The 21953-nt window shown below is 38.6% G+C and overlaps 1 protein-coding gene across 3 annotated transcripts in view; it reads left to right on the forward strand.

Moving 5' to 3' along the window:
- The window catches only part of C2cd3 (C2 domain containing 3 centriole elongation regulator), a 95721-nt gene that overhangs the window by 16995 nt on the left and 56773 nt on the right, over positions 1-21953 (forward strand). For all 3 annotated transcript variants that reach the window (XM_048360586.1, XM_048360585.1, XM_048360587.1), the window contains 7 exons: positions 852-999; positions 5896-6047; positions 6755-6961; positions 7923-8035; positions 13609-13727; positions 17486-17608; positions 21101-21589. In XM_048360586.1, coding sequence (XP_048216543.1) covers positions 852-999; positions 5896-6047; positions 6755-6961; positions 7923-8035; positions 13609-13727; positions 17486-17608; positions 21101-21589 — 1351 coding nt within the window. The remainder of the gene's footprint in view (positions 1-851; positions 1000-5895; positions 6048-6754; positions 6962-7922; positions 8036-13608; positions 13728-17485; positions 17609-21100; positions 21590-21953) is intronic.

Raw genomic sequence — 21953 nt, forward strand, 5'->3', positions numbered from 1 at the left:
TTATTGTTTTGGAATGGTAGTACAGCCTAGTGCTAAATGGTGTAAGAGAATATGTTTTTAAGAAACTCCACTTAGTCTAAATTGATTAAAGTTTGGATTTCTTCTAGGGAAATTTCAGGATTACATAGTCATTTGGTATGCTGGTGATAGGACAGATAGAGTGAAGAGAGGTAGCATAGGAAAGGGAAATGAAAGGTAGACTCTGAAAGAGTTTGAGTATTTGTTAAAGAGCTTAGATTTCATATTTATGTTAAGCATCAAACTATTAAAGAAGATAGAAAAGTGTTTGCCACCACTATGAAGAAAAAGTGGATATGAGACAGGTACACAGAGGAAAGTACTTTGTCCTTCCTAGTGAAGGTAGATGATAAGAAATCAAGAGATTACTAGTAGTTACTCATTTTTGTATTACACATAAAGCTAATGGTGCCATAATTAATGCCAAATACACATATGCTTGCTTAATGGAAGAAGGTAGATTTATGAATTAGCCATTATTTCACAAACATAACACATAAAACAATGAATTTTTATTACCTTTTCTCTCCCTACTAAAGCACTGACACTAAAAATATAGATTCTGTTAGCTTAGCAATCTATCACCAAGGACCAGCACAGTGACCAGTAAAATGTTTGTTGACTAAATGAGTGAGATCACAATCAATGACCAGTAAAGGGTTTTGAGTGTGAGTTATCATCCCAAAGGAGGGAGAATATAACCAGATAATATTTATCTACTACACTCTACTTGGTGAGAATCTGATTTTCCAGATCTTTTTCCATATTTAGAATTTCTGATTTACTGAAGAAAGAATAGCTCAACTAAAACGTCTATTTTCTTATCTCAACAGTGCTCATTTATCCCAAGGTCATTTCTGGAATGGATTAGGCTCTCCTCCAGACTCACCATCTCCTGGGAGTGATATTTATTGCAGCAGTGAGCTGAATGACCCACAGTATGACCAGAGTCTCCTAGAGAAGTTGTTTTACACAGCACCTGTAAGTCTTTGAACCTGAAGCTTTAGGCATTGGAGAAGTATTGTGCACTTTGCCCATACAACTATCCATTTTAGATATGGTATTTAGGAACAAAGCTAAATCTCAGTGGCTGAAGACACGCTTAGCATGTATGAGGCCATACATCCAATCCTCAGCACCATTTTAAAAAAGAGAAACTTTATTATAAAGACCTGAAGAAGAAACCATTATTTTCATTTCACAAATGAGGAGATAGACCTAATAAGACTAAGCATTTTTGTCAAAAGATGCATATCAATTATTAAAGCCAGAATTCAAATTTATCTTAGTTCAAAGCCTCTTAATATATATATACATATATATATATAACATATATAGCTTTCTTAGAACTTTTCTGAGAACTAGTTAATGTAGATTTACCTCAGAGCCATTCGTTTTTTTTTTTTTAGTTGAATTTTATTGACAAGGTGTTGTGCAGAGTGGGTATAGTTGCATAATAAGGTAGTATGTACATTTCTTATATCTTACACCCTCATCTTTCTTTCCCTTCCCTAGATCAGGTAGGCATATATACAATATCCAGTGTACCGAAATCATATACAGTAGCCACGTAGGGTACACCAAAGGAAATTCACCTAGAACTTTAAACGTAACATCAACAATAGAATCCTCCTGTGTCCTTCTCTTGGAGTTGTTTTTGCTTATCCTCATCTTCTGTGATCATGTGTACATATTGTGATCCACTGATAGGTCTGTTCTAGACCTTTTTATGTTTAGTAGTTGTTTGGTTTTAGATACATAATGTAATGTCGCTGACCCAAACATATGGAAATACCATTTGAAAAGAAGTTTGTTGTTTTGCATACCTGGTCTCTACTGTCCCCTCTACCCCCCAATAGCCATATATCAAGGAGACCATGCCCCTTTGTTCTCTGTGTTCAGAGCCTTTTTTTTTTTTTTTTTTTGCCAGTCCTGGGCCTTGGACTCAGGGCCTGAGCACTGTCCCTGGCTTCTCTTTGCTCAAGGCTAGCACTCTGCCACTTGAGCCACAGTGCCACTTCTGGCCATTTTCTAGATATGTGGTGCTGGGGAATCGAACCCAGGGCTTCATGTATACGAGTTAAGCACTCTTGCCACTAGGACATATTCCCAGACCCGTGTTCAGAGCCATTCTTGACTGACTATATTCAAAATAATTCCAAAAATACCTCTACTCACAATGGGAGTAAAAAGTACTCCTATTGGCCCTTAAGGCATTCTTTGTTTAAGCAGTTTCTTTTTTCTGAGTTCTTTCTTATATTAAACTATGTGCTTGGTTCATTGGTTCACCTTCTAGAGCCTGTGCATAGTCTGATCCCTGTTCCAAGGTAAACATTATATGTGTGAACATTGTCATCATACTCCTGCATAAAATACCTAAGGCAGGCTAACTGTATAAAGAAAAGAGGTTTAGGCCAGAGCGTGGCTCAAGAGATAAAGGGCCCAGCAAATATAAGGTTCTCAGTTCAATTCCTTCACTCCAATGAAGACAAAAAGAAAAACAGGAAGAAAGGGGAAAAATAAGTAAGCTTATTGTCAGGTATGTTGGCTCAGGCCTGTAATCCTAACTACAAAGGATGAAAAATATCAGGGGGATCATGATTTGAGACCATCCCAAGGAAAAAGTTACAAAGAGCCCATTTCAGCCAATGAAAGTTGGGTGTGGTGGTGTATACTCATCCCAGCATGAATAGGAGCATCATGGGCTAGGCTAATACAAGATTCTGTTCAAAAAAGAACTTAAAAAAAAGAGAGAGAAACACCAAGATAAGCTGAGAGTGTAGTTCAAACAGTAGAGCCAACTGCCTAGCAAATGTGAGTTCAAAACCAAGTACCCCCACACACAAAAAAATTATTTAACTTGTACTTCTAGAGGCTTTTAAAGTTTGAACAGGGGCTGGGGATATGGCCTAGTGGTTAAGTGCTCACCTCGTATACATGAAGCCCTGAGTTCAATTCCTCAGCACCACATATATAGAAAACAACCAGAAGTGGCGCTGTGGCTCAAGTGGCAGAGTGCTAGCCTTGAGCAAAAAAGAAGCCAGGGACACAGTGCTCAGGCCCTGAGTCCATGGCCCAGGACTGACAAAAAAATTTTAAAAAATAAAGTTTGAACAGCATTGTGCAGGCTCTTGTGGGGTCTCCTTGGCCCCATCATCTTATAGCACTTGGCAGTTGAGGGAACTTGTGTGATGAAAAGATCACGTCACCAAACACAAAGACTGAGGTCCAAGAATTCCTTCTGGGGGCTTACCCCTAATTGAATTAAGATCCTCCTACCAGGCCTCAGCTATGAAAGTTTCTACATCCCAATATCACCATACTGCCAAGCTTTCAATACATGTAGCTTTGGGGGACACACTTGCATGATAAATAATCCCCTGTACTATTTAAATTAAATAATTTCAAAAAGCTTTTTTTGACTAAAAACAAAAAAAAAATTCAACCAATTAACCATGAGGCAGTAGATTTAAAATTTTTGGGTGGGGGGGGTTGTTTTGTTTTGTTTTTTGCCAGTCCTGGGGCTTGAACTCAGGGCCTGGGCACTGTCCTTGAGCTTCTTTTGCTCAAGGCTAGCACTCTACCACTTGAGCCACAGCGCCACTTCCGGCTTTTTCTGTTTATGTGATACTGAAGAATCATACACAGGGCTTCATGAATGCTAGGTAAGCACTCTACCACTAAGCTACCTTCCCAGCTGACATTCTTAATATTGACTAATATCTACAGCTTAGACATTCAGCGTTACCTTGTACTTTTGGTTCCTGAAACTCTTAGCTTTTAAACAACCTAGTTTATTTTTACCTTAATTTCCTTTTGCCTATGAACCTACCTTGATTTTTTTTGCCTTGTCAATGCCATTTTTTAAATATCATTTTTAAAATTTGCCATTAAAACTACAAGTAAAAATGTTTTATAAGTTCATCTTGAAAAGATTATGTTGCTTCCTAGAAGGACATTCTTTCTTTTTTTAATTTTTATTGTCAAACTGCTGTACAGAGAGGTTACAGTTTCATACGTTAGGCAATGGATACATTTCTTGTAGTTTGTTGCCTCCTCCCTCATTTCCCCCTCCCCCCTCCCCCTTTTCCCCCCCATCAGTTGTTCAGTTCATTTACACCAGTTTTGCAAGTAGTCGTTGTAGTCGTTTGTGGTTTTTACCCTGTCTCTTGATTTTAGTTTCCTAGTTCTAATACCAGTATACACAGTTTCCAATGTACTCAGATAAGATACAGAGATAGTGAAGGTACGACCACAGGAAGGGGATACAAGAGGATCATCAATAATAGAAGCTACGGTTTCACATAGCATGTTGAAAGTAGTTACAACAGTGATATAACAGTTTTTTCCATAACATGGATATTATTTCACCTAGCATCATCTTAGGTGTTCATAAGGGTATAGCTATTGGGCTCTTGTGATGCTCTGCTGTGACTTGCCTAAACCTTTACTAATTATTCCCTATGAGGGAGACCATAGAGTCCATGTTTCTTTGGGTCTGGCTCACTTCATTTAATATAATTTTTTCCAAGTCTAAAAGGACATTCTTATTTGGAGAAGAGAATAGAATACAAAAGGTTAACCTCAGGCCTTGGTACTTGATAGCCCAGCACTCTACCACTTAAGCCATACCACACTGATGACTGGGTAGGCCTGCATATGCCATGATCCTGTTTGGGTTTTTTGCATAGCTGAGATGACACACACATAGCACCATGCCCAACCATTGGTCAAAATGGGGTTTTGCGAATTTTTGCCCAGGTTTAACCTCAGTTCGAAATCTTCCCAATGTCTATCAGAGATGTGAGCTACCATGCCCAGCTAGAAGGACAGTCTTAGGATAACAGGATTTGTTGCTGTTATTGTAGGTTAACACATTATTTAATACCTTGGAATGCTGAAGAGTAGAAGTTGGAGATGACAGGCTAACATAACTCTGAATTGGTCTTCTGAATTTATATTAGCAAGTCTTATGATTTAAAAAAAATACAAATCGTTATAATGCTATCTTCTCTATTTTATATATTATACTATAAGGGACTAATTGATCAATTGTTGTCTTGTCTCAAAAAAAAAAAAATTAAAGGAACTTAGCCACTGGTTCCCCCATGAGAGAAATTTGTAAAATGAGTAATTTATGGTATGAGTAGTGAAAAGAGAATCTTTGGATGCAAAGATTGGTTTGATGACACCATTCCAGTCATTTGGCCTCAAACTATTGTAGAGATACAGGTTTTTAAAATCATGGAGATCAAAACTGTTCATAGCTGCCTGAGTTTTCTCACTTGAGATTAGAACACCTTGAAGCAACGTGGTATTGGAAATGTACATGCAGCATTTAGAGAAATAACAAATGCTTTATAGGCAATTAATAATGGTATAACATTGAGATTTTTCTTTCCCCAGAACTGAGACTCGAACTTAGGGCTTTTTGCTCTTGTTTAGCTTTTTTGCTTTTTTTTCTTGTTCTTTTGCACAAGGCTAGCACTGTACCACTTGAGCCATAGCTTCACTTCCGCTTTTTGCTGTTTAATTGGAGATAAGAATCTCTTAGATTTATCTGCCTGGCTTTGAACCTCAACTCTTAGCCTCCAAAGTAGCTATTACAGGCATAAGCCACCAGTGCCCAGCTTGAGATCTTAATCTACTTTCATTTATTTTCCTTGGGTGGAACTTGTTACATTCTTTTTGCGAACTTTAGATTGTTTTATGTATGAGCAAGAGGAATATGAAATTGTGTCCCTACTGTTAGACATTTATCTTCTAAAGAGAATGAATGCACAAGGAACATTTGTCTGACTTTCAGAGAAATGTTTCATAACTGCTATCCTGAAAGCAATTATCTTTTATGTCCCACTCTGTTTCTTTTCCCCATAGAAGTCTGATGGCAGCATCAGTGATATTCTTAGTGAAGATGATGATATGATCCATTCTAAAAAAATGAACCAGTCAAAAGTTCCTGGTAGATCTACAAAGGTTCTAGAACCAAGTGATCAGAAGCTAAAGAGAACATCAGTGGAAGAAAACAGGTGAGCCTCTGAACCAAAGCAAAGGAACATGATTTTCACAAGCTCTCCTTAAGTCAGATGACCTGTGTTTGCTCAACATTATCAGAGTAATTAGATTATAGTAACTTAGTAAAGCATTGCAGTCCTTAAACTTGTGTAAGGGAGGCCAAGTGTGGTAGCACACATAATCATACCTAAGGAGGCAGAGGCAGGATCAAGATTTTGGGCCAGCCTGGGGAAAGTTAAGAAAATTCCATCTCAAAAGCAAAACAAAAGGACTTGGGGTTTAGCTGAAATGGTAGAGTGGTTGTCAAGCATAACGAGCTCTAGGAATCACTACCTATGATCCCTCGAAAAATAAGAATAATTTAAGGGAGATAGCACAGTACAGACTTGTATGTATATGTGATCACACCTATGTAGAAAATACCCCTAAGGAAAGCAAATGACACAGTAGTTTGTATCAGAATAGTGGATAACTGAAATAAACTGTCTTTTCTATGAATACCTACCTCCATAACGTCAGTTTCTACACTTGGATGGATATAAATCTTTAGATTAAAAGAATTTGTCTACATTTTTTGAGATTTCTCTCATTGTATACTAAGACTAAAATTCTGATCATTAGAGCCATTTGCACTTGTTGCCCTACATCCTTTCTCCTCTTTCCTGTCAGACTGTAATGTTGGGCCTCTAACTACTTGCTTGTCTGTATGAACTCTTTGCAGAAATTTGGTTGAACAGATGCCCTCAGAAATTCCAGAAGATACCCAAGTGGTGACACTAAGTATGGCTAGACTGGCTCTTCTAGGTAGAATACATTCAGTCAGAATCATCATTGAAACAATGGGAGTCCCTCCAGATAGTCCTCAGATGACCTCTGGCAAAAAAAGCTTTGCTGGGAGACCAGCTAAGCTGGTAACAGCAAAAAAGCGGTATGTTTCTAAATGAAAAAGGTAAATTTGAAGTTTTGGGAAAGTGTGGTTAATAATAATTTCAGTTATATAACTTTATAATTTGTCATGTGTTGAGCTGAGGATATGGCCTAGTGGCAAGAGTGCTTGCCTCATATACATGAAGCCCTGGGTTCGATTCCCCAGCACCACATATATAGAAAATGGCCAGAAGTGGTGCTGTGGCTCAAGTGGCAGAGTGCTAGCCTTGAGCAAAGAGAAGCCAGGGACAGTGCTCAGGCCCTGAAATCAAGCCCCAGGACTGGCAAAAATAAATAAATAAATTGTCATGTGTTTTGATGTGCCATCCCTCAATACAAATCAATTCAATGTCCTCTAGGTTCCAAGAACTATGCCAGGCAAATAAGGTAAAAAGAACACTAAAATGCAAATTCTGATCTTAAAGCAAAGGAAATATTTAAATGGCTATCTGTAACATCGGGCTTTAAGGTCAAAAATGGATGTATTAAAAGTATCATGGAATCTCATACAAGAGAGCCTTTCACTCCACATGGCCAGATTGATGAAGGCTTTGAAGAAGTACAGTTTCTGAAGATATTAGGTCCTGAAAATGGATCCTTCAAAAATATATAATATATTTACAAGCAGAAAGCAGGTTTACTATTTGTTTTTTAATCGCATTGTTTCTTTTATTATTAAGCAGTTGTACAGAGGAGTTACAATTTCATAAGTCAGGTTATGAGTATAGTGCTTTTGGGTCAATGTCACTCCTTCCATCTTCTTTCCCATTTTCCCCCTCCCATCCCTACTGTCAAGTTACAAGTTACATAGTTCAATTTTTACTTAATACACATTGAATATAATGACTGCATTTTCTCACCCTTTCTCCCTCTTTTCCTGTAACCCTCCCTTTCCCATATCCCTCCCCAAAATATTTCCACTTTCTGTGATACTCATTTTGATAACTTTTTTCTTTTTTTAGCACTTTCTTTGTGGAATATCACTTTCCTGTGGGCTTTTCCAAAAGTAAGCTTGGAAAGACAGCATTGATCACTGAGGTTGTTCGGCTTGCCTCCAGTAAAATTACAGATGGAAGTAAGACAAACTGGCTTCTTACTTTGATTTTGGAAGAGTTTTTTGAGCCCCTCGTTACTCATCTGACTTTTCTAATACATTCTTTTCATTTATAAGTAAGGGAACTGGCCAGCGATTCTGGGACTGAATAGAACTCAGAACATCTCTTAGATCACATTCTTTCACTCATTTTCACTCATTTTACATGTACAGTTCAATGGTTTTAGACTATTTCTATCTGTAAAAGAAACCCCATATTTACTAACATTCACTTCCTATTTCCTTCCCCAGTGCAGTCACTAATCTTTAAATCAATTTGTCCATTCTGGATCTCTCATATAAATAGAATTACGTAATGTGTGATGGTTGTGACTTCTTTGGTTTACCATAGTATTTTAAATTTTCTCTATGCCATGGTACGTATCAGTGTTCCTTTTGTGTTGTAGCAATATTTCATGCACATTTATCCATTCATAAGCTGATAGACATTTGGGTTGTGTTAGCTGGGTGGAGTCATTCTATGAGGGCTGACATTCCAGCGGCCAAGGTTCTACCTGACTGACTGCTGTCTGCGTCTCAAGGTCTCTCTGACCCATCCTGGCCACCTGGCCTGGCCTATCTAATGCTAACCTCACCTCCCACTTAAAATGCCATCCCCCATCTTCTTGTAGGCTCCCTCCCTATAAATACCCCTCCATAGCTTAGTGGCAGCTGCTATTCCCTGTCCTGATGGAGACAGTCTGCCAGTCTCTTTCTGGCATTAAACTTTTCCTCCCCTTTTGGACATGTGTGGTATGCTTTATCAGGCAGGGATATCTAACAGGTTGTTTCCACTTTGAGCAGTTTTGCCATAATGCTACTGTGAAATTGATTGTTTGGCTTTTATAAAATACATATTTCCGTTTTCTAGGTAATTAACATTTTGAGGAACTCCCTAGTATACCATTTTATGGTCGTATATGAGTTCTAGTTTTTCAACATCCTCACCAACACTTATTATTTTTCATAATTTTTTAAAAGTCTGGCTATCCTCGTAGATATGAAATCCCTTTATGATTATTATTTTAATTTGCATTTTCACATATCTAGTGATGTTGAGCATCTTTTCATGGGCTTATCGACCATTTGCATATTTTCTTTAGAAAAATGTCTTCACAGACTGCCCATTTTTTAATTGTCGGTATTATTATTATTACTTTTATTGTGGTGGGGGTGGTAGTGGTGGTTATTATTACTGGTGATTCTGAAAATTGAATGCAGGGCCTTACAATAGCTAGGCATGTCCTCAGACATATTTTGCTTTTAATTTGTTATTTAGTTTCTTCCATTGTTGTCCAGTCTAGCATTGGATTCTCCTACCTCTGCCCCCGAAGTGGCTGGGATCACAGGCATATACCACCACTCCTAACTTGTTTTTATTTTGTTTCGTTTTTATAAAATTAAATCAGAATTTTACTAAGGGTTTCAAATTACATATTTCAAGTTTCTAGAATACAGTAGAACCATTTTGGAACCGAAGAAATGGCATAAATAAACACTGGCATCCCTTGAAACTCCAACTTTATCTTTTTGGTTTTTTCAGTCCTGGGGCTGAACTCGGGGTCTGTGCACTGTCGCTAGCTTTGTTTTGCTCAAGGCTAACACTCTACCACTTGAGCCACTGTGCCACTTCCAGCTCTTTCTCTATGTCTGGTGCTGCGAATCAAACCCAGGGCTTCATTCATGCTAGGTAAGCACTCTACCACTAGTCCATATTCCCAGCCCCAAAACTCCAACTTTATAAAGAAAACAATTCCTCTGCAAACTAAACCCTCATTATATAACTAGAGGAAATATACCTACCTCTTCACAGTGGCATTAGCTATTCCCTAAAGAATAAAAAATAATCATTTACTACCTTTTTATAAGTTAATTAAAATTCGGATTCTGGGGCTGGGAACATGGCCTAGTGGCAAGAGTGCTTGACTTGTATACATGAAGCCCTGGGTTCGATTCCCCAGCACCACATATATAGAAAATGGCCAGAAGTGGTGCTTTGGCTCAAGTGGCAGAGTGAGTGCTAGCCTTGAGCAAAGAGAAGCCAGGGACAGTGCTCAGGCCCAGAACTAGCAAAAAATAATAATAATAATTAAAATTCGGATTCTGTCTTTAGCTAATAAATTTTAGTGTTCGGAGAAAATGTAAAAAAAAACAACAAATAATCATTTATTTTCCTGTAGTCCATTATTATACACACTTCTGACATAGTATGAAAATATTTTTGCTTGGTTCCATGAACAGTTGAGGGCTGGGAATATATGGCCTAGTGGCAAGAGGGTTTGCCTCGTATACATGAAGCCCTGGGTTTGATTCCTCAGCACCACATATATGGAAAACGGCCAGAAGTGGCACTGTGGCTCAAGTGGCAGAGTGCTAGCCTTGAGCAAAAAGAAGCCTGGGACAGTGCTCAGACCCTGAGTTCATGGCCCAGGACTGACCAAAGAAAACAAACAAAAATCCATTAACACTTGAGAGGTACAACTGTGGGAGATACTTAGAGAAGTAAAAGACAGTCCTTCCTATTCTCCTACGTAGTTGAAAAAGATTTTACACAGCATAGTAATAACATTAGATTTTACGTTTGTTTTGCTTTATTGTTTACATGCTTTTTGAACTAAATGATCCATTCACATGGTTTCAGGGCTCCAGTTTTGTAGGCAAACAATAAATGATCACTTTTATATTCTTTCTGAGCTGTTGTGTGCATTTAACAGCAACTGTGTTTATTCTGTCCTTCCTCTAACCTATTTTTTTTCCTCTAACCTATTTCTGTGCAAGTGTTAGACTACCATCTACACTGTTCTATACCTTATCTTTCACATTATGTCTTAGGAAGTTTTCCACATGAGAATATAAAAGAGCTTTTTCTTTGTTGGTCATGGGGCTTGAACTCAGGGTCTGGATATTGTCACTGAGCTCTTTTACTCAAGGTTAGTACTCTACCACTTTCAGCCACAGCTCCATATCTGGTTTTTGAGTGGTTAATTGGAGATAAGAGTCTCATAGGGGGGGCTGGGGATATGGCCTAGTGGCAAGAGTGCCTGCCTCGCATACATGAGGCCCTTGGTTCGATTCCCCAGCACCACATATATAGAAAATGGCCAGAAGTGGCGCTGTGGCTTAAGTGGCAGAGTGCTAGCTTTGAGCAAAAAGAAGCCAGGGACAGTGCTCAGGCCCTGAGTCCAAGCCCCACAAGTGGCCAAAAAAAAAAAAAAACACACACACACACACACAAGAGTCTCATAGGGACTTTTCTGCCAAGGCTGACTTTGAAGATCTTAGCCTTCTGAGTAGCCAGGATTACAGGTGTGAGCCACCAGCACCCGGCTTGAGCTTTTTCATTTTTTTATAAATATAAACTATTCTATTGTGATGGTAGACCATAATTACAGCCCTCTATTGGTCAGTATTTAAGTTGTTTCAATCTTAGGGTATTACAAATTAATAACTCTTGCTCAGGTGAATTTTCTCATTTGTTGTGAGTATATCTTGCCCAAATATGAGACATAAATATTTATCCTTAAATACATAATCTAGCTAAACATTGTGGCCCATGCTTATCCTAGCTACTCAGTTGGTGGAGATGGGAAGATTGTGGCTCAAGACCAGCTTGGGCAAAAAGTTAGCAAGATTTCATCTCAACCAATTAAAGTTGAGTGTGGTAGTGTATGCTTGTCATCTGAAAAGCATAAATAGGAGGCTTTTAGTCCAGGCCAATTGGCACATGAACATAAGACTCTATTCAAAAAGTAATACAAAATGGGTTGGAGGCATGGCTCAAATGGTAGAGTGATTATATTGCCAGCTCAAAGACCTAATATCTCCTTTCCCCAGAAGTATCATCTAAAGTAATATAATACACCCTTTTACTAGACCATATTAGTTCATTCTCCCCATCAACTTCAGGAAGAGTTGGGGCATGTAAGATTTGTTTTAATGGAAGGTAGGCAGTTCTTTTCATGCTTAAATTATCAACAGCATCAATAGCTTTTTAGAGGTTTGTCCAGAGCAATCATGTTAGCTGAAAGTAAGCATATTAGAGGCGCTTCTAAAGGAATCAACTGTTTTCTTTGTTTTTATTGGGATTTTGTTGATTTTTTTTTTTTGTCTTGCTCAGGTTTTGTTTTTGAACTCAAATGGCCTGCTTGCTTGACTGGCAGGCCAACTCAGCTTTTTTGGTTAATTGGAGATGGAGTCTCATGGGCTCTTCTTCTCTGGCTAGCTTCTAGATCCTCTAGGTCTCCGCTTCTTGAGTAGTTATTAACACAGGTGTGTGTCACTGGCATTGCCTGTTTTTATTTTGTTGTTTGTCTTTTTTTGTTGGTCATATGGCTTCAACTCAGGGCTAGGTCGCGGTCCCTGAGATCTTTCACTCAAGACCAGTGCTCTACCACTTTGAGCCACAGCACCACTTCCAGTTTTCTGGTGATTAATTGGAGATAAGAGCCTCACAGACTTTTCTTCCCAGTCTGGCTTTGAACCTCGATCTTCAGATCTCATCTTCCTGAGTAGCTAAGACTACAAGTTTCAGCCGCCAACACCCAGCTTTTGAGATAGAGCCTCAAATTCTCAATCCTCCTGCCTCAACCTTCCAAGTGCTGAGATTATAGGCATTGCACCTCCATGATCAGCTGATTAAACTGATTTTTTAAAATAAAACCCCTACATACGAGAAGGGGGTGGAGAGAGGCTTGTTTCCTCAGGTCTTTCTCTTCTACCTCCTTTTACCTAAATAACATGTGATAAGTTTCTTTAAATAGCTATAAAACTGAAAAGAAAGTCTCATTTTGCCCATGTAGTGATAATTGAAACTTAGCTAGTTAGAACCCAATTTATCATTGTGGAACTACAGATAAACAGAAATTTGAGTTAAGATATTTACCTACAGGGGTTGGAGGTATGGCTCAGTTGAGTGCTAGCCAGTAAACACAAGTATCAGGTACCAAGTTTGAGTCCCAGTCTTGGACCAAAAAGAAAAGAAAAGAAAAATTATTACCTGCAAAGCAAAGGTTGCCTATAATTATGCAAGAAATGTATGCACTAGCAAATGAGATAATTAATGTAGACGCATTAAACTCTACAGTAGAGTTTCTGTAACTAGTGATAGCTTACCCTTACAGGAACTAGACTACTGTGTAGGAAGAGTTCTACTCTTTTTTTTTTTTTTTTTGCGCCAGTCCTGGGCCTTGGACTCAGGGCCTGAGCACTGTCCCTGGCTTCTTCCCGCTCAAGGCTAGCACTCTGCCACTTGAGCCACAGCGCCGCTTCTGGCCGTTTTCTGTATATGTGGTGCTGGGGAATCGAACCTAGGGCCTCGTGTATCCGAGGCAGGCACTCTTGCCACTAGGCCATATCCCCAGCCCAAGAGTTCTACTCTTAATTAGCAACTACTCTGCATTAGCCACTTAATCCTTACATTTAAACATACACACAAATGGGAAAAACATGAATTAATGAAGTAGCTTATCTAAGATCACTCAACTGGGTTGTGGCAGACCTACATGTGCCCTTGATCTGTGTTTTCTCTCATGCATTATCTTTATTTTTTCTTACAGTGGTGAAATTCCAGCAGCGATATGTGTTTCCAGTACAGTTCAATGGCCCAATGATAGAGCACTGGTGGAATTCTAAACTCACCTTCCAGATCTATGCAAAGAAAACTCCACAGAAAAAGGTACTGTAGTAATTTTAATCTCTCAGTTTACCTCAAAACCTCTCAGTTCAGAGATTTGGAGCAGTCTTAAAATTTTGTTCCTACCTAAAGTAGGCATTTCTCTAGGCTGTAGCAATACTTAACGCTAATAACTGTTGTTGTTATGAGGAAATGTTCAACATCCCTGGTAGTAAAAGAAATGCAAATAAAAACCCTGAGATACCGCCTCACCCCAGTTAGAATGGCCTATACTCTGAACTCAGGCAACAACAAATGCTGGAGGGGGTGCGGGGAAAGAGGAACCCTTCTCCGTTGTTGGTGGGAGTGCAAATTAGTACAACCACTTTGGAGAACAGTATGGAGGTTTCTCAAACAGCTCAATATAGACCTACCCTATGACCCAGCCATACCACTCCTAGGCATCTATCCTGAACAGCAGGTGCCAAGATATCAAAAAGACATTTGCACTTCTATGTTTATCGCTGCACAATTCACAATAGCCAAAATATGGAAACAACCCAGATGCCCCTCCACAGACGAATGGATCCAAAAAATATGGTACCTATACACAATGGAAGACTACATAGCGATTAGGAATGGTGAAATATTGTTATTCGCAGGGAAATGGTCAGAACTTGAACAAATAATGTTGAGCGAGACAAGCCTAGAACAAAGGGGCATGATCTCCCTGATATATGACTGTTAAGATGGGGTGATGGAGAGACAGTAGAGACCAGGTCTGTGAAACCAAAAACTGCTTGTCAAATGGTATTTCCCACAGGATTGGGTCAGCGACCCAACATTATATAACTAAAACCAAACAACTACTCAACATATAAAGGTCAAAAATTGACCTCTCAGTGGAATACAATAGCTCAAAAGCTATGTATGTACGTTCATATAAGACTACTGTCGACATATTGTCTAATATCAACATTACATTTAAAGCCCTAGGCGAATTTTCTTGGGTGTAGGCCACGTGGCTACTGTATATGTTCTTGGTACATTGTGTATTGTATATATGTCTACCTGACCTAGGGAAGGGAAAGAAAAACAGGGTGTAAGATATCACAAGAAATGTACACACTACCCTACTATGTAACTGTACCCTTTTTGCACAAAAAATTGTGTTTAATTAATAAATAAATTACAAAAATAACTGTTTTTGTGCTTATTGTTATTGTTTCTAGTTTCTGCTGTTTATTAGCCAGATATTAGGCTAAAGGCTCTACAAACACATCAAATTTAACAATTCTGTGGATGAAGTATATTAGTACATTTACTTCTTTGATAAAGAAACAGATTTAGTGAAGTTAAGTACCATGTATGATTAACCAGGTAAATAAAAAGCAGAATTATAACTCTATCCTGTCTTCTATCTTTAGAGTCCATTTTCTCAGTCTTCTTACTGTGCCCCCATTATAAGGAGATGACTGTATTGCTATATGTTATGTTTGCCTTTGTTTGAGATTCTACTTCCTCTTTGCAGTAGAATTCCTAAAGTATGTAATTCATGGCCAAAATAATATATTGTAAAGTAGCAGTTTATAAGAAAAGAAACATAAAATTTATGTTCAACCAGTACCACATAAATCAACAAACTATGACATTAGCAATATTTACTTCCTTCAGTGACTGAGTATCCTTTATAAAGTGGTTTTACCTCGTCTTTGGAATGGATAACACAAAGTATACACTTGTATTCCCTTGGTGGGTTTTTTCATAGACTACAGTAATATAAGCTCTTTGGGGGAAAATAGAAAAATAGAACTAAGAGAAAAAGAAATCATATAATTCTTCAATCTTCATACAACCTCAAGATAACCTCTTAATATTTTAGCATATTCACCAAATAACTTATCTGTAACTAAATAATTAATTAATAACTTTTTTATTCTAGTACTAGGGCTTAAAGTCAGGGTCTCATACGCTCATTTATCTTTCTTGCTCTAGGGCTAGTGCTCTACCTCTTGAGCCCTTACCTCTAGTTCAGTATTTTGATGGTTAATTAGAGATAGAGTCTCACTGTTTTCTTCCTGGACTACCTTTGAACCTCAGTCTTCCAGGTTTCATCTTTTTTAGTAACTAGGATTACAGACGTTGTTAGCCTCTGAAAACCCTCCCTTAATGAATGACCTTTTTTTTTTTTGCCAGTCCTGGGCCTTGGACTCAGGGCCTGAGCACTGTCCCTGGCTTCTTTTTGCTCAAGGCTAGCACTCTGCCACTTGAGCCACAGCGCCGCATCTGGCCGTTTTCTGCATATGTGGTGCTGGGGAATCGAACCTAGGGCCTCGTGTATCCGAGGCAGGCACTCTTGCCACTAGGCTATATCCCCAGCCCCTTGAATGACCTTTTTATAAATACGAAAAAATTAAACTTTTTTTTAGAAATTTGAAAAAAGACAAAAGTTGTTTATAATCCAACCATTAAGAAACAACTATTTTCAACATTGATGGTTTTTTTTTGTCTTTTTCAAATGTACACAATGTTATATAATCTTATATGCAATTTTGATTTGTCCTGTTTTTTATTATTACTGTGAGAGTATTTCATTTTTCTTCAGAAATATGTTCTTGATAAGATGTAGTGGCTCATGTAGTAGCTGTAATCCCAGCATTTGAGAGATTGAGGTAAGAAGATCACAAGTTCAAGATCAGCCTAAGCTACATAGTAAGACCCTATTAAAATATATATGTGAATATTTAAGGGTTTTGTTTTGTTTTTTTGGTTGGTCATGGGGCTTGAACTCAGGGCCTGGGCCTGGGCATTGTTCCTGAAATCTTTTGCTCAAGGCTAGTGCTCTACCACTTTGAGCTATCATACCACTTCTGGTATTCTGGTGGTTAATTTGAGCTAAGAGTCTCATGGACTTTCCTGCCTGGGCTGGCTTTGAACCACCATCTTCAAATCGCCTCCTTAGTAGCTAGGATGACAGGCATGAGCCACCAGTGCCCAGCCTTTTTTTAACTTTTAGTAGTAAGATTGAACAATTTTAAGTAATGAATTAACTTTTGATGGGCATTCTGATATACACCCAGCCACTTAGGAGGTAGAGATTGGGAGGATTGTGGATTTAGGACAGGATGGGCAAAAAGTACCCAAGACCCTATTTCAACCAATAAAAAACTGAGTATGGGAGTAACACACCTGCCATCCCAGCTGTGTGAGAAGCATAAATGAGAGGAACATACTTCAGACCAGCCAAAGCATAGTGAGAAATAATATTTGAAGAATAAAGCAAATAGGATTGGAGGTGTGGCTTATATGATCAAGTACCTGCCTAGCAAGCTCAAAACCTTAAGTTCAAACCCAGTAACTCTTAATAGAAAATGATCTTCCAACCTCTTTGTGACTTATGAAATTCTCTTACCTTCCAGAGAAAAGTAGTGAAATCAGAAGGAGGACCAAAATATGATAGAATATGGAAACACGTAGAGTCTTAATTAAACTTTGTGTCTAATGCAAGTGGCTCACACCTGTAATCCTAGCAACTCAGGAGGCTGAGATCTGAGGATTATGGTTCAAAGCCAACCTGAACAGGAAAGTCAGTGAGATTCTTATCTCCATTTGTCACCAGAAAACCAGAAGTGGAATTGTGGCTCAAGTGGTAGAGCCACTAGCCTTGAGCCAAAAAGCTCAGGGACAGGACTCAGGCCCTGAAGTCAAGCCTGGACTAGCACACAAAATAATTAAACTTTGTATTTCATAAAGCATACCTTTTTTAATGAACTATCATAGGGTGTCACCTCAGTTAAAATTTCCTTTGCTTCTTTCCACAGCCAGAAGTCATCGGAACTGCATCACTTATTTTGCGAACTGTCATTCAGTCAGAGCTGCTGTCCTTCAGTGACCAACTTCCAGTACAACAGGAAAATGACCAGGCTACACTTGGCCCCCTTAAGGTATGTAGGTAGATATTCAGGAAGTTAGAAGTATTTTCTGAGCAGGTATTAGTGGCTTGCACTGGAATATAGCAGTGAACAAGAAAAGCAAGGGTCCTTCTATGCTATTGTGGTACCTCTGTTGAAATAGGACAGCAGAAGTGCTTTAGGAAGTAAAATGACAGTGGGTTCCTAAGAGGAAGTAGGATGGTTTCTCCAAGCAAGTGGCATTTAAGGCAAAATTTGAGGAAAGACAAAGTAAAAAGTTCATGCCACGGCCCTAAAATGAGAATGGATTTTGCATGTCAAGGGGTAGAATGTTAGCACATTGTAGGCAAGTGGTAGGAAGTAGGGTTTATACAGGCAGGAGGAGCCATATCATTCAAAGTTTTGTTTTATTTATTTATTTTTATTTATTTATTTATTTTGGCCAGTCCTGGGGCTTGGACTCAGGGCCTGAGCACTGTCCCTGGCTTCTTTTTGCTCAAGGCTAGCACTCTGCCACTTGAGCCACAGCACCACTTCTGGCCATTTTCTGTATATGTGGTGCTGGGGAATCGAACCCAGGGCCTCATGTATATGAGGCAGGCACTCTTGCCACTAGGCCATACCCCCAGCCCTCATTCAAAGTTTTGTAAATCAAGGTAAAGGGTTTCGATTTTAGCCTAAGAGCCAAGGAAGGACATTGAAGCATGAGAGTGACTGTCCCAAAAAGAGATAAATTATATTATTGACTTAGTCTTGTGGCAGTAAGCAAGGAAAAAAGTAACTGTGTGCCTGACAGAGTGAATTCTAATGTATAAATCATTGGAGAAAAGGTTGGGTTCTTCCTTGTGTTTAACACCATCCTAGGTGGCAGAATTTGAATGTGTGACTTCAGAGTAGCTTTTCTTGGTGTCTTTAGTGAACCTTTAAAATCTTCATAGTATGTCTAACACATCCCCCTGACTCAGTTACTCAAGGCATGAGGTGCAGGACTCACCACTCAACCTCCACTTTTTTTCTTCTTTATTGTCAAAGTGAAGTACAGAGGGGTTACAGTTTCATATGTAAGGCAGTGAGTACATTTCTTATCCAACTTGTTACCTCTTCCCTCATTTTTTCCCTGCCTGCCGCCTCCCCATTTCCCTCCCCCCCATGAGTTGTACAGTTGGTTTACACCAAATGGTTTATGATTATTGCTTTTGGAATGGTTTGTCTTTTTATCCTTTGTCTTTCAATTTTGGTTTTTCCTTTCCCTTCCCTAGTTCTAATACACGTATATACAGTATCCAGGGTACTAACCTCCACTTTTGCTTTCTTTACCAATAGCCTTGTCAAACTATGTAATGCACTACTAGGGTACCATCCCGATTTGTGCCTACATGTTATTAATTTTTATTTTCATGTTGCTGCTGCTTCCTGAAAGTCTCCTTTTTCCTCTCCTTTCTAGTAAGTGACACTACCTTTAAGGACTCATATTCTATTATTAGGCGGGGGGGGGGGGGAAACACTACCTTACTCTCCTTTTATCCAGGTTTTATTTTTTGCTTCCTTTGTTCCTTCTAGACTACAAGGTTTCAGATCTGAACAGTGTATTAAACATGATTGAAGGACTATAAATTGTTGCTGTCTTATCTCTGTTGAGAGTAGTACTAAAATTGATTAATTGCTGACCGTATTTGGTAGAACAAAATAACTTTACAGTTTAATACCTAAAGCTTTCAGATAAAAGGAACAGTAAAAACTCTTTATCTCTAGTAATTAATTTTTCTAACAACTAGTATCCACTTCTCTCCTGAAAATTTCATAATTTTGCCTCTCTTTTCTTTTTCGCTTGGGTTTTTTGTTGTTGTTGCTGCTGTTTTATTGTTTTATTTTGTTTTAACAAGTTGTGGGGCTTGAACTCAGGGACTGAGTGCTGTCCCTGAGCTATTTTTGCCCAAGGCTAGCACTCTACTACTTGAACCACAGTACCACTTCTGACTTTTTTGGCTGGTTAACTGAAGATACGTGTCTCACAGATTTTCCTGTCCAGGCTGGCTTTTGAACCATGATCTTCAGATCTTAGCCTCTCGAATAATTAGGATTATAGGCATGAGCCACTGTGACCAGCTCTTTTTTACTTTTTAACCATTTTAACTTTTATTTTGAATTAACTTCAAACTTGGGAGAAATACTACAAAGACCTTCACCCAGCCTTACCCATTCTTAGCCTTTGTTACATTTGCTTTATAATTCTTTCTCCCTTTTCTTCCCTTCTTTCCTTCTGTTTCCTCCATACTATGTGTATACACATATTATATATATACATATACAATGTGATACACACTTTTTTCTAAACTATTTGAGACTTTTTGCCCATTTCCTCCTAAAATCTTTAGCATGTATTTCCTAAGAGCAAGGACATAGCATATGTATTCATTATAAAAATAACTTAAGATTGATAATACATTCCATCTGTAATCCATACTCACATTTCACCAACTATGCCAATGTTTTCTTCCTTCTTAGCACTTTAGTTCAGGATTTTCATTCACGCTTATCATTTCTTTCTAATCTTCTTTAGTCTGTAACCATTTTGAGTGCATTAATATTTAAGTAATGATGTTTTATAGAATGTCCTATTACTATAATTATATGGTGGTGATTTCTAGCTCCACTATTTTCTTTGGTTTGTATTTCCTTTCCTTTCCTTTCCTTTCCTTTCCTTTCCTTTCCTTTCCTTTCCTTCCTTCCTCTTCCTCTCTCTCTCTCTCTCTCTCTCTCTCTCTCTCTGTTTTTCTCTCTTTGCTCTCTTTCTCTCTTTTGTTTTGTATTTTTCAGTCCTGGAAATTAAACTCAGGGCTTCATGGCCTGTGCATGCTATGCAAGTAAGTGCTCTTACCACTGAGCTACATCTCCAGCCTTCCCTGAGCATTTATTCACTGCCATTCTTCTGTACAGAAAGAAATACAGACGAATATATAGTTCTATATACTTCTCCCATGTTAATTTTTATATTAATATGAAGTCACAGATTCTTATATTATTCAATAGTTTGAGACTCCATTACTGTCATTCATTTTGATACTCAAATTGTTCTAGATTTAGTCACTGAGAGCCTCTTCAACTGGATTCTGTATCCTTTAAACATGTCTTCAGGGCCTGGGAATATGGCCTAGGAGCAAGAGTGCTTGCCTGCCATACACGAAGCCCTGGGTTCACTTCCCCGGCACCACATATACAGAAGTGGCGCTGTGGCTCAAGTGGTAGAGCACTAGCCTTGAGCAAAAAGAAACCAGGGACAGTGCTCAGGCCCTGAGTCCAAGCCCGAGGACCAGCAAAAAAATATCTTCATCCTTTTCTTTCTGGCATAAGTTCTTGCTCTGGGCTCACATTATTGATAATCAGCCTGTTTCCTTAAACTTGAGAAGTTGATGTATATGCAGTTTGTTGTTCTTTCTTCTAAGTTGGTTTGTTTCCTGATAACCTAGTACCTCCAGTTCCAAAATTCTGATTCCAGTTCTACAGAATGTTCTTGTTGTTTTGTAGGTAACCATGGAACTTGTTACAGATAACAAGGATTTTGCTGGTACCAATACTGAGCTAACTGGCAGCATCCAACAAGTTCCCCTTTGTGTTGCTACAAGTCCAGATAAGATACTGCTAGAAACCAACCAAGAGACTACTTGTACCCCAAATCCACAGAACACAAATCAAGTTCATGAAGAAACCACAAAGAAAGCACAGAGATTGACATTCTCCGATACAAAGCCACCAAGCCATGTAGCACCAAATTCTTCAACCTTCATGCCGGCCTCCCATAATTTAGGAAATCAGGCTAATGGGTCAATGAAAGAAAATGCATTATTGTTGCATGTGCTGTTGATGGTACCAGATGGGAAAGATTTCATTACTGGAGAATCTGAGAAACAACCACCATGCAATGTTTATTTAACTTGTAAACTCTTCAGCACAGAGGAAGTCACCAGATCTGTCATTGCCTGGGGTACAACACAACCAGTCTTTAACTTCTCTCAGGTAACTGTATATGGGGGTCCTAATGCCATCTTAAAAGGAATCTAGAATGCTCATACCAGAAGAGACCTTTGTAATTATCTTGTGTGTTCTACTGAATGGAAAGAGAAAAAGACATTGCCAACATTTTAAAACTTTTTATCAGTATTTTAATTTAACATTTTTTATCGTCACATAAATCAAGTATTGAGTACTTTTTTTTTTTGCCAGTCCTGGGGCTTGAACTCAAGGCCTAAGTACTGTCCCTGGCTTCTTTTCCACTCAAGGCTAGCATTCTACCACTTGAGCCACAGTGCCACTTCTGACTTTTTCTATGTATGTGATGCTAAGGAATCGAACCCAGGGCTTCATGCATAGGAGGCAAGCA

This window comes from Perognathus longimembris, chromosome 13 (assembly GCF_023159225.1).
Source record: "Perognathus longimembris pacificus isolate PPM17 chromosome 13, ASM2315922v1, whole genome shotgun sequence".
Lineage (NCBI taxonomy): Eukaryota > Metazoa > Chordata > Mammalia > Rodentia > Heteromyidae > Perognathus > Perognathus longimembris.